We start from the raw sequence: 13,474 nt of genomic DNA on the forward strand, positions 1-13,474 counted from the left end.
ACAAGACAACTTGCTGAAAAATATTAATCTTTAATAAACTGTTACTCAGCGCAATGGAGTCTCCAGGCGATTTTATATTTACATTTTTAGACAAGACAGATATGCATCTGAACTAAACTGCATTCACATTCAAACACACTAAAATTGAATAAACTTAATTTCGATGGCAAGTCGATATCTAACAACAATCGATGGTGGCCATATGCCATCGATAGTTTGTTCATTTTTAACAGCTGACGTATTTCAGCAAGAGCAGCAAACGGTCACACTTTTTGTTAATTGATTGATTGTACAAAGTTACAGCTCAACGTTTTGTCAACGAAAATTGTTTAATTAAACATTTAAAATGTGTGAATACGACATTTCGGAAACAGCTTATACCAAACTAATATTCCATGCTGCCAAATATCCACACCAGGCGGTCAATGGGCTGCTGTTAGCCGAAAAGAATACAAAAGGTTCGGGTTCTATAGTCCACATTACAGATGCAATACCGCTGTTCCATCAATGCCTGCATGTCACTCCCATGGCAGAGGTGGCCCTTATGCAGGTAAGTTAGTACAGTTAGGAATGTTGTTAAATGACATGCTAATATGTGCGCTTACAGATTGATGCGTATGCTGAGAACCAGGGCTTGGTCATTGCTGGCTACTATGCTGCGCCGGAGAACTTCTACGACGATGATATGGATTCTTTTCTAACGCCGGCTAGTAAAATCGCTGAAAAGATCCAGGAAAACTATAAGAACGCCTGCTTTGTGGTCATAGACAATAAGCTGGTCACGCTGGAACATAATCGCGCTGCAATTCAAGTCTATGGCTATGCACAGGAAGCCAAATGGCTCAAAGCCAAGTATACGTTAAATCAGACCTCACAAACATTAGAAGGCGTGTCACTTTTGTTGAAACGCGGTGCCATGCGGGATGTTATTGACTTTGACAATCATCTGGACAATCCAGTGAACGATTGGACTAATCAGTTTCTGAACCAATCTTTAAGGGACTTGCAGAAGCTTTACTAGCATGTGTGCTTGTTATATGGTTTAGCTGTTAAAGTCTAGCAAATGTGCAGTTTAAAGTATGGAACACAATTGGGGAAATTCCACCTTGCAATTTAATTTATTTTGTATTGTAATTACCATTGGTTTTCAGTAAACTTTAAAATAATGCATATAAGTTAAATAACATTCAACTAATTAATAAACAATCAATTCTTGTCTATTTGTTTGCTAGGGTACAGTGAATGGTTCCGGTACTGGTGTGTTTTTGTCCGTCGATCTGTCAGCATTCGTGTTTAATATTACCGTTAATAAATATAAATGGAAAAATATGCAATAAATTTTTCTTTTTTGATTTGCTTAAGTATTCTTCAACAATATTGGAATATCGCGTGCAGAATACGTTAATTTATGGAGACCGAAGTAACACAAAAAACTACGCTTTGTTTTGTTTAGGGCGCAATGTAAATGTAAATAATTTAATGTTATTAATTTTATTGTATATATTTTGTAAATATTATCGGATTTAACACCCAACGAATCGTATTACATACAAATTGGTGCGGAACGAAGATAAAGGGGCACAAAGGAAGAACAGGAATTGCCATGACGTGGGTGTGCTGTTGCTGCTAGATGGCTTGCATCATTTGAACTCCTCCTTGACCATCAAGTGCCCATTAGTGTTTTAAGGCGCATTGTTGTTGAAGCTGCTGGTTGGTTTGTTCATCAAGCGTTCTAGCTGCGCCTACAAGTATCGTCATTGCTGTTGCTTGAAGCTTACACATATCTTTTCGTTTTGCCATTTGAAATGTGTATATAAATCATTCATAATTCTTTGTTGTGCATTTTTTAGTAAAAAATTATACTTTCACCTCAATAGGAAAAAAAAACTTAATTTAATAGAATAATAGTTTTAATTTTAACATGTCAACTCGAAAAACAAAGAAAACCCAATTGCATACATTTTTTTTTAGCAATAAACCAATTTTTGTTTCTACCAATAAGAAAACCGTTGGGAGTTTTGAATATATAGTGAGATATCCAGAATTAAATGAAGTTAATTAGAAATGATTTCAATATCTATATGCACACCACATACCGACATAAGCAATAGAATTATAATTATTATAAGCATAAGCTATAAACATAAACACAGATATATGTAACTCGATCCCAAGAATCATGAAATATAAAACAATTGTTTAATATGCAGAAATTTCTTGAGACCCAAATAATTGTAAACATACAGCAACAGATCGGTTTACCAAAGCACTCAAAAGTCAAAAGTCCAAAGCAATGGAAAAAACCCAGAACAATAAAACTGAAAGATGGAGTCAGTTTTTATACTTGCAACAGATCAGGCGTGAAAAAGTCGCTCTATGCGCAAGTGAGTTTAAATATTATACAAGACTACTACAGATTATTAAATGAGTTCCATTGAATAGTGTGTAAACAAATAAGAGCCTTTGTCATTATACCGCTTATGCCAGCCGGATAATTATAATTGTATATACACATATATGCAAACATAAGCATAAGCCATAAACAAAAACCTATAAAATACACAGCCATATGTACATATGTACTATGTAACGCGATCCCGGAGCGTCTGAAAATTTCTTGAGAACAAAATTGAATGTTCAAAGCAATGGAAAATAACCATAATTATAAACAATATAAAGCCGAGGTTTGCTGAGCGTAAGCAAAAATAACTGCAGGGAGTTGGTTGTGATGCTTGTGACAGACAAGTCGTGAAAAAGTGCGCAAGTAAATAAGAACAAGCCTTCATCATATACATATATGAATAAAAGTGTTCCATTGAACAGTGCGTAAACTAATAAGAGCTTTTGTGCCTTTATTTCTTTTGCCATCTATAGACATTTAATTGGCGCAGCCGGTAGGACAGTTAAAAAAGTATTAATCTAAAGCTAACCTGGGCCGGTCTATAAATAAACCAAAAGTGCAAGTGATTAAAGTAATCAACAGTATCCTGCAAAGAACTAAGCGTGCCAGCACGACATTAGTGCAAATGTTAAATCTGGACAGCTAAAATAAAATTGTTAGCCTAAATTTCCAAAAACTAAATAATAATAAAAATTTCAACCAACTTATAAAATTGTACAATTAAAACAATTATTACACGTTACAAGTGTTTGAAATTGTTACGCTGTCAACATGACATTAGTATTAAGTGGCATACAGCTTAGCACAGCTTTATCTCTGATGAGACAAGTTCCAGCATTTATGGGTAACAACGACACCCTATTAGCATTTATAAGGCGAGTGGAATCTATTCTGCAACTTTACCCAACCACAAATCAAGGACAGCTGAATGTGTTATATGGAGCAATTCAACTTCAAGTGGGAGGAAACGCCCAAAGGATATCACAATTATCCTGCGCCAACACATGGAGTGAACTAAAGGAAGCCCTCATCGAGGAGTACAATACACACACACCACTGGAGGAATTAATACGCCGATTATATAATACACCGTACACCGGAAATCTCCGCAAGTTTATCGAAGATATTGAATATAAAGCATTCATTATAAAAAATAAACTAGCGCTAGAAAATAATGCAAACAATAATATCGTATACTTAACGGCTATGCACAATACAATTAAAGACGTTATCAAATGTAAATTACCAGACAGAACTTACATGACTTTAGCTAGGTATGATATCAGCAGTAGTCAGAAATTAAAAAAAGCAGCACAAATCGAAGGGTTATATGAAAACAACACTACCCATAACCAAAAATCCCGAAACGTGAATAGCCCTAATAAAAATCAAAACGCTAATACACCGAACTACACACCTAACACTGACCAACAAGGAAACAGTAACAATTATTATAATTATAACTACAATAAAAAAGAGTTTCGCCTTGATCATCTAAATGATGAAGAAAGAAAACATGTAATTAAAATTTTACATGAATTCAAAGATTTACATTACCAAGATGGTGACAATTTGACTTTTACAAATACAATAACACATCATATACAAACGACTCACGAAAACCCAGTATATAAAAGGCCATACAAACATTCTCAAACAGAGCAGGAAGAAATAGATAAGCAAATAAAAGAAATGCTTAGACAAGGTATAATACGCAAATCTAAATCACCTTACAATTCGCCACTGATGGTAAAACCTAAAAAAGTGGATACAACTGGCAAGCCAGAGTATAGAGTGGTTGTAGATTACAGACACCTAAACGAAATAACTGTTAAGGACGAATTCCCAATACCAATCATGGATGAAATGCTGGACAGATTAGGAGGATGTCAGTACTTTACAACAATAGATTTAACCGAAGCATTCCATCAAATACAAATGGATCCGCATTCAATAGCAAAAACAGCATTTTCCAATAAATACAAGCATTATGAATATACTCGTATGCCATTCGGACTTAAGAATGCCCCAGCAACATTGCAAAGATGTATAAACAATTTATTGAAATATTTGATTCTCAAAGATTGTTTAGTATATCTGGGTAATATCATCATTTATTCCACTTCATTGGAAGAACATGTGACATCGTTGGTTAGAGTATTGAGCAAGCTTAGAGAAGCTAATTTAAAATTACAGTTAGACAAGTGTGAATTTATGAAACGGGAAACTGAATTCTTAGGTCATATTATAACAACAAAAGGCATTAAGCCAAATCCCAACAAGATAGAGGCCATAAATAAATACCCAGTGCCAAGCACGCCAAAAGAAATAAAATCATTTCTAGGCTTATGTGGATTTTACAGAAAATTTATACCAAGCTATGCCACAGTTGTTAAGCCAATGACACTAAAACTTAAAAAAGGAGCAAACGTAGATACTAAAGATGTAACATACATCGAAGCATTTGAAAAATTAAAAGTCCTAATCAAATCGCACCCAATACTAGCATATCCAAATTACGAAAAAATATTTTGTCTAACAACGGATGCAAATAACATTGCAATAGAAGCAGTCCTTTCACAAGGCCACAATCCAATCTTTTATGCCAGCCGAACATTAAATACCCATGAGATAAACTACTCAACCATAGAAAAAGAATTACTTGCAGTAGTATGGGCAACGCAGTATTTTAGAAAGTATTTATATGGTCAAACTTTTGAAATTTTAAGTGATCATAAACCATTAGAATGGTTAGATAACTTAAAAGAACCTAGCATGAAATTGCAAAGATGGAAAATAAAACTGAGTAAATTCGATTACAAAAATTAAAATTGACTGGTTCGAGTAAAAGAAAATCACGTACCGGACGCCCTTTCTCGAATTCAAATAAGTTAAAAACTACTAGGTGAAAAATTAGCCGAAACCACAATCTAAGCTACATACAAATTACCGAAAGACCCATTAATTATTTCACTCATTTACGATATAGTACCAAAATAATATTTTATAAATAAAGAGAAAGCTTATGGTACAATAAATATATTGTATATTAGAAATAGATAACATAATAAAAAAAAAAAAAAATAAAAGCGTAGTAGACGGACGGACGAACAGATGGACATGGGTATATCGACTCAGCTCGTCGAGCTGATCAAGAATATATATACTTTATGGGGTCTGCCACGCCTCCTTCTCGCTGCTACATAAATTTGCACAACTTCATGATACCCTTTTTCCTATTTTTACAAAAATGTCCAAGTGTTTAAAAATTGTTAAAAGAACATACAAAAGCCAACAACACATTACAAATAATACTAACTATACTAAGTATAATAATATTAATAATAATATATTACTTTACACACACTAATTGTAAAATACAAAAACCCAAAGAGGAATATCTATGTAATGTTAATGAATAAATTCAAATTTAACAAGAACCATCACTGTACCCAAAAATAATAAATGCCTGCTGAGCATTGAAAAGTTAAGTGCGAGGAGTTAGTTTTTTATAAGCCGTGAAAAAGTCGCTCTATGCGCAAGTGTAGGTTAACAACAAGTAAGCCCTCATCATATGAATAAAATTGTTTAATTTAACAGTGCGTAAACTATTAAGAGCTTTCTTTGTTTTTAATTTTTTTTGCCATGTATTTACGTTGAACATTTAATTATATTTATTTAATAACAGCCTCAGCCCCACGCCCCAGTGTCATGATTTTCCTCCATAAATAAAACTATTTTTTCTAGTAAAGGCTTATTTTTCAAATTCAAATTTGCCGCCATTAACAGCGTACGAAACCTCGACAGTAAAGTGGCGCCAAATAACTCCGAATAGCCATCTAGCGGCCGAACTATGAACTAAGTATGTCACTACTAACTTTAGCCGCCAGTTAGCGCTTACTTTCTTACTTTTTACTTTTGCGCTAACTGCAGGCAACAACAATTTTAACCTAATCATGGCGTCATCTATTGTAAAAAATTTGAAGCAACAATGTTCTATTGTAAAAACTTTGCTAAAAAGGCATCCGTAGGGGGCAGTTGGCGGCAAATTCAAATTCAATTTTCTAGTGGAGCTAGTACAATATGTTTTTGAAAATACCAAACAAATATCAGCAAACTTACAAAAATAATTTAAGCGTAAATCCCTAAATATGTACACAGTATCTAAAAGATACTTGTCATGAAAAGTTAAGGCTGACGTTTGACTGACTGCACTACTATTTAATGTAAATTACAAGTACGACGGTTAAGTATTCACTACTTTTAATTTTTTATTAATTATTAAAAACAGATTAAAATTCTTTAAAAGCACCTGTTATAAGCTTCAAACTACTTAACACTATAACACGTAATCTTAACATCAGATCAAGGTCGGCGGTCGGCTGCAATTTTGAATGCTCATTAAAGAATGAAACGGAAATGCCCGAAAGTAAACTGAGAAGTTGCTTGAGCGAACAATTTGCTAATGTTGACGCCATTATTATATAATTTTCGTTGGGTGGGCGTGGCTGTCTAGCAAGGTGGGGGTGGTGCTACAATTTCACCGTCAACGTCGGCGGTCATTTGTAAAGCAAACCGCAAAACGGCGGCGCAGCCTGTGGTTTTCATTTTTTTATTTTTTGACAGTTTCCGCGTCATTTTTCTATTGCATGTTTGTGCTGAGGCCCGGGCGGAGGGACGAAGGGGGGTGACTGGGTCCAGGCAGCTAGCCATCGTCATTATTTTGGCATTATGTGCGGCATCGGCGGCGGTGTGGAGAACTTTGAGCATGTTGCTGGAGCGACTCTCGCAAACATTCGTAAATGTCATTAACAGTTGTAACGGCTTTGGGACACGCCCACAGCCCACAGTCTATGGTGTTCACTTCCCCCCCATGTAGAGCAAATTACTTCTTTTGTGCCACACTGATATTCATCATCATCAACAGTAGTATTTTGGCATTGCCGTATAAACGCCATGAAATATGCAATATAATATTTTATTTTATATTTTCTTATTCAATTTAAAAATAAACATTTGCTGCGGTTGGCTCGCTCGAGTTCTTTGTGTTGCTTTAAACTGCGTAACGTAAAGTTCAAGCAATGTCTATGTTGATGTTGCCGTTTTAATTAAGGCACAACAAGCGAAACAAACAAGATATTTATGAACTGTAAGAAATCGGATGTTGAAGTAAAAAGCCAAAGTACTGTTATCAGAGAAGATTGGAAAAAATTATCGCTTTGTTATGTTTCCTATGTTTGAACTTCGGCTTATGGCTATGACGAATACAGTAGCGTACAAATAAATTCGGATACTAATATTAGGTAAGTTTGCCTGCTTAGATAGAGCAGGAGAATAAATTAAAAGCCAACGGACCAACAATCACGTGATACGCTCGGTTTGAAATCTGATTGTTATCTAACGAAAGGTCGCTTTGACTTCTTAGCAAAGATTGCGTAATCGACTTGCTTTAAACTATTTCACTTTATATCATTTAAACATTAATAAGGTTGGAATTGGTTTGTTCACATATTGATCTGTTCGATACAGTTCTAAATAATTGAATAGAAGCATTAAAAGAGCGCGAGCCAAATGCACAACGAGCCATAAAAATGAATTACAGAACGAGCTTATAAAAAATAATCCCAATAAGAAATAACAAATTGAAATTGCATTTCTCCCAGTGTAGCTCTAACGCCCTAGCCCTTTTGTAGCATTTTCAAATGGAATTGCTTAAATTGTTGCCAGACATCTTTGTGTGTTTCCTTTTCTGTTTGTTTGTTTGCTTGTTTGTTTTCCTGGCCAGTAAATGACAGTTAACAAATTTGCAGCAACATTTAGAAAACTTCTAGTGAAAACAAATTCATTTCGTCGACCCCACTGTGGTCGAAACTTAATTGCAATTTTGTTGCAATTGTTGTTAGCTTGAAATATAATAATCAGCAATTTAAACTCAAGTCGCATGACCAGAACTTACTTTAACTGGAGTGTTTAGAAAAATGTTGTAAATCACGCCTATTGTCAGCATCAGATAACGCTTGGCATAAATTTAGTTTTAATTGACTTAATGCTTGTACTTTTATCAAATAATTAATTACAGCTCAGCGATGTGGGCAAAGCGGACTTGACAAGCCGCAGACACTTGCGCTTAAACTTACTTTTATTTCTTTCCATCTTTCCTTTTGCTGGTTGTAACTGATTTACGCGTGTTTAATAACTTTGTTAGTATAAATCAACGACTTGGCTTGCCTCTTGCCACATTTGATGCCACAATGCAGGCACAGTCGTGAGGCAACAAATCAAATTGAGGACATGAGGCAATGACCAATTGCTAAACAGTTGTTTAGGGCTGCATTTTCACTTGGAATGAATCTTATTGCACTAAGTAACATACATATGAAATAATTATTGCCACATTTATCAACTCTTAAACATTTAAAAATATTCTATTCCAATTGTTTTTCTATTTGCATAGTCATATTTTTTACAAGTAATAATAACTTTTGCTTATACTCAATATTTATATTGAGTATAAGCGTTTACAATTCTGTTAAACCAACTGATGCATAAAAACGCATATGAATTTTTATTTTGTTAAGTGCTAAGTTAAATTTAAGAATATAATTATTTCTTTTCTATTCAATAATAATATATTTATCTATTTTTTATTTTAATAATTTATATTTATAAGTGAAAATGGATTTATTCTTTCACTCTTACACTCTTGTGTAGATCGAATTTTACATTTTATGTGGGATTCAGTTTATTGATTTTCAGATGTGTCCAGCCCTGGGCAACATTTGCTGCTGGAGTGCGAATGTAACATGCTGAATGGTTGCTACGCACACATTGTCAATGACTTAAGTCGTCCCCTTGCTCTCAACGCCCACAGACCACTCCCCTTTCGCTGAAAGACATTGCCGCATGCCGCACTCAAGTTAAACTGTGGGCAGTTGTGCCGTTGGTGCTGTGCCTGGAAACTGTTGACAAGTCTGGCGCTGCTACCAAGTCGAAAGCTCAACTAGACTGCCGGCCGCAAGCCTCGCCACAGTTGGTGGCAAAGAGTTTGCGTGGGTGCCACAAAGTCTGTGGAGTCTAGTGACTTGCTTGCTTTAATTTTTTTCTTTCATTCAGTCGTTTGTTGCTAATTGTCAAGTTTTCTATAAATTTTTGTTGCGGCCGGTGGCAGTAGTCGTTGCAGTTTGTTGCTGATGTAATTGCTGCATGTCTATAGCACTTGCAACAAAAACAACAGCAACAACAGCAACAACAACAATAACAAACCATTCTGATCAATATCAATATTGTATGGCAGTTTAGTTGTCTGCCTTGTTGTTGGCTCAATAAAATTGTATTAAATGCAATTAGCTTTTGTAAGTGAGTTATTTATGTATGAGTGCTGACCCATTCCTAGTTTATGTAGTGCAGTGTAATGCGTCTTGTGAGTCTACACACCCACCCCATAAAATAGTATAAACTTATTAGTGGAAGTTTTGATTGATTGATGGACAGAGTGTGGCCCCGAGCTCACAAAAATTGAAAGTTATTTGAGGATTGTAATTGATATTAAGTATTTTGTGTTTCATTTTGGACAACATAAATAGTTACAGACGTAATTACATGAGTAAGTGTATTTTTAATTTATTGACTTGACAATTAATTGGCTCAAGTCAAATTAATGATTTAAAAGCTTTTGGAATTCAACATTAACATCTTAAATTACAGAAAATTAAATTTTAAAATAAAAAATAATACAAATTGAAGTAAAAGGTTAAGTGTATTATTCATTTATTGACTTGACTGTTTATTGATTCGAACCAGATCATGAAATTACTATCATTGTTTAATTAAAGCAATTGAAACTAAATTGCTTTTGTTTTCATTCAAAATAATATCCTTTTTTTTGGTATACCAACGAGGCATATACCAAAAAGCGAAGCCTAATTTAATTATTTCTATTATGATACCAAAAAAAAAAAAAACAAACAGATTTTTAATTTACTCATGACATTGCATTACACCAGTCATGATTATCAGCTACGACAGTAAAATCATATAAACATTGATGGAAGATTGGTTGCAAGTCAAAAGTATAAAACCTTCTGTGCACAATGATGGAAGCCCAATCAGTTCACTTAAAAACAAACGATGGAGACTAGCTGTTTATTCTTTTCGCAGCTAGCTTTTGTGGGCAAGCTGCTGTGCTGTATCGACACTGGAAGAATTGATTCCGTCCCAGCGTGGATATCCTGCCGGCAGACTGTCCAGACTTTGGGATGGACGTTCACAATTACAGCGCAATTACAGTGTCATATCCAAGTTGCCTCCTTTCAAAGTCTTGTGTGATTCTACTGTAGCTGGACAGCCCTGGTTGGTTGGTGATTGCGCATCGTTTTGATGGCAGTGTGAACTTCTTTCGCAACTGGACTCTACATACAAGGACGGCTTTCGGGGATCTGAGTGGCGAGTTTTTCATCGGCTTGGATAAGTTACATGCCATCACCAGGTAGTCAGCCGCATGAGCTTTATATTTATCTGGAAGATTTCGACGGTCAGAGTAGATATGCGCATCTACGATAATTTTGCAATCAGCTCAGAAAAGAAATTTTATGAATTACAAAAGTTGGGAAGCTATAGTGGCGATGCAGGTGATTCGCTAAGATACCGCATTTGCTAATATGACGAATTCTTCAACATTCGACAATGATCACAGTACAATAAAGGCAGCACATGTGCAAGTGAAAGAACAGGAGCATGGTGGTATAGATGATTGTACTTACAGGCAAGTACAAGATAGACATTTTAATTAGATCCTTATTATAACGATTTTTTTTTTTTTTTGCTGTGTAGCAATCTCTTCGGCATTATATCTGACACGGTGCGATTCAAACGCTCGCTTTAAACTTAAGAGGCATTACCTTGGTATGGCCTGGCGTGACGGCGAAACCTACTCATATAAAACTGTGCTGATGATGGTGCGACCCACTTGCAGTGTGGCTTAGATAAGAGTTAATAAATGATCCGGAGCAAATTAAGAGTTGGCACTTAATATTCCTTACGCGGAAATATACTATATAGCCCTAAATAGATCTTTCAATGGATTCTACTAAGAATACTACTTTGAATAATCTTAAGAATTCGTAAACGTTATGAATGAGCTATGATAATATTTAGTTATGATTAGTTAACAGTTATTCCTTTGCTTATCGCTTGATGAGCCCGAACTCTTGAGTAGATTAGTTAATGCAAGAGGTAATTAATGATGTAAGCTCTACAGTAAGTTTTACCAAATCAAATTGACTTCAGGTACAAAACCAGTCAAGATCTTTGAATTGCGTAACGTATCTGGACCAATCAGCAATATTTGTGTAATGTAAGCAATTTTCAATAATGTGCATTTTGTTGATTTCATTTATTTTAATTTTATATGAGAATAACTCTTTTGAATATAAAATGTAATGGGCGTCAAAAATATTATTTTATTATGATACAAAACACAAACAGATTAAGACGGTTGTGTTAAGTTAGTTAAGTAGTAAGTAATGAAGTAATTTTGTAATACATTGTACCATAATTATAGCCAATACCTTCAATTAGATTAATAAATTCAAATATCAACCAATGCTTTTCTCCCAATAGCAGACACCATGTTAAATTATAATTTATTATATAAGATAATTAAGTAAGCTAATAATTTGGCATATTGCAAATGAGATTTTTGAATGTATAAATTGAATGCAATTTGGCCGAAATGGCAAATGACTTAATTAACAATTGGCATCCAGTTAAATTTTCATTGAAAGGAAGACCTATCGCAACTAAAGTGCGCTTGTGGTTGTCGCAACTTGTGACTGTTGCTGTCTCGCTCTTACGCTTGCATTTGACAAGTGAAGTCGTTGATTTTTATTTACATTCAATTGGCTCTGAAGGACTCAGAAGGAAGCAGTGCACTCAATGAATTTTTGTCGCTTTTGTCTTTTGCTCATTATTCGTGCTTTTGATTTAATGAAATGATAATGCTGCCAAAGCAACAACAACAACAATAAAGAGAAGAAAAGTAGAGAGCAACGTTATAAATTTTATTGTCATTACGTTTATTTTTTCGACAGTTTTGCCAGCTCTTTCTATATATGTATGTGTGTGTTCGTGTCCTTTGTGCTCTCTTCACTTTGACAATCAATTTCGCGCTCAGCTTCCAAAATAAGAAAGAGATATTACGTCTTGCGTTGCTTTTTTATATTTGTTGGCTTTAGCTTTGTTTAAGTCTCGTGCTTTATGCTTAGCACGTTTTGTTATCTTTTGTTTAGTTGATTGTCTGGACGGTGCGATTGAATCCAGACTTAACTTAAAAGGCATTACCTGGTATAGCTGGCGGGGCTCTAAATACTCTTATAAAACTATGCTGATGATGGTGCGACCCAGATACAACGCGTAGATAAAAAATCTACATAATTATACAAAAATGTAAAGAAAAACTTCATATTTATTTCATACAAATTTGCTTATTTATCAAATAATTTAAATAATCTCAAGAATGTTGGTATCATATTTCGATTTTTTGTAAACTTTATTAAGTAGTAATGGACTGACAACGTAAATTAACATTTTAATAGTTCTAATTATTATTTAAAAATAATTTGATGAGTCTGAGATGTTGAGGCTTACAGAAAGTTTAACCAAATTAAAATGACATCAGGTACAAGTCCAGTCAAGATCTTCGATTTGCATATGTCAACGAATATAAACGGCTTAAAATGTAAAAAGTTAAAAGAAAAATCAGCAAAGGCCATGCCTGCTCTTAAATTCACACTTTGCATAATGATTAAATTTTGAGCGCAGTGGATTCTGGATTTCAAGGTCTTTACCATGTATCACAAGTCAATTTCCCAATGCCATAAATCAAGGCAGCAGTTGGTAGTTCAATTTGTGTGAATCAAGCAGCAGCAAGCAGCAGCAAGCAGATGCTTTCTGAGGCAATTCGAACATACACATAAGATACAACTATCTGGTATACTATACTGTTATGTATGTAGCCATTTGTCTGGCAAGTATCCGTTTGACAATTATAAATTGTAAACTGGCTGCTGCTGTGAC

The 13,474-nt window shown here is 34.6% G+C and overlaps 1 protein-coding gene and 1 pseudogene across 1 annotated transcript; both read left to right on the plus strand.

Moving 5' to 3' along the window:
• Positions 1-273: 273 nt before the first annotated feature.
• Positions 274-1,318, plus strand: LOC108595663 (ER membrane protein complex subunit 8/9 homolog). The gene is made up of 2 exons (XM_017980942.1): positions 274-550; positions 608-1,318. Exons 1-2 carry the CDS (start codon positions 347-349, stop codon positions 1,019-1,021), a joined length of 618 nt encoding a protein of 205 aa, XP_017836431.1. The 5' UTR covers positions 274-346; the 3' UTR covers positions 1,022-1,318.
• Positions 1,319-7,132: 5,814 nt separating this feature from the next.
• LOC108594690 lies at positions 7,133-12,815 on the plus strand (annotated as a pseudogene).
• Positions 12,816-13,474: the final 659 nt, after the last annotated feature.

The sequence above is a fragment of the Drosophila busckii genome, chromosome 2R (genome assembly GCF_011750605.1).
Source record: "Drosophila busckii strain San Diego stock center, stock number 13000-0081.31 chromosome 2R, ASM1175060v1, whole genome shotgun sequence".
NCBI classification, from domain to species: domain Eukaryota; kingdom Metazoa; phylum Arthropoda; class Insecta; order Diptera; family Drosophilidae; genus Drosophila; species Drosophila busckii.

Excerpts from the sequence above, each read along its gene's own strand:
- LOC108595663 (XM_017980942.1), top strand. The coding sequence starts at position 347 with ATGTGTGAATACGACATTTCGGAAACAGCTTATACCAAACTAATATTC. Across the intron at positions 551-607 it reads CAGAGGTGGCCCTTATGCAG|ATTGATGCGTATGCTGAGAA; the intron begins GTAAGTTAGTAC and ends GTGCGCTTACAG.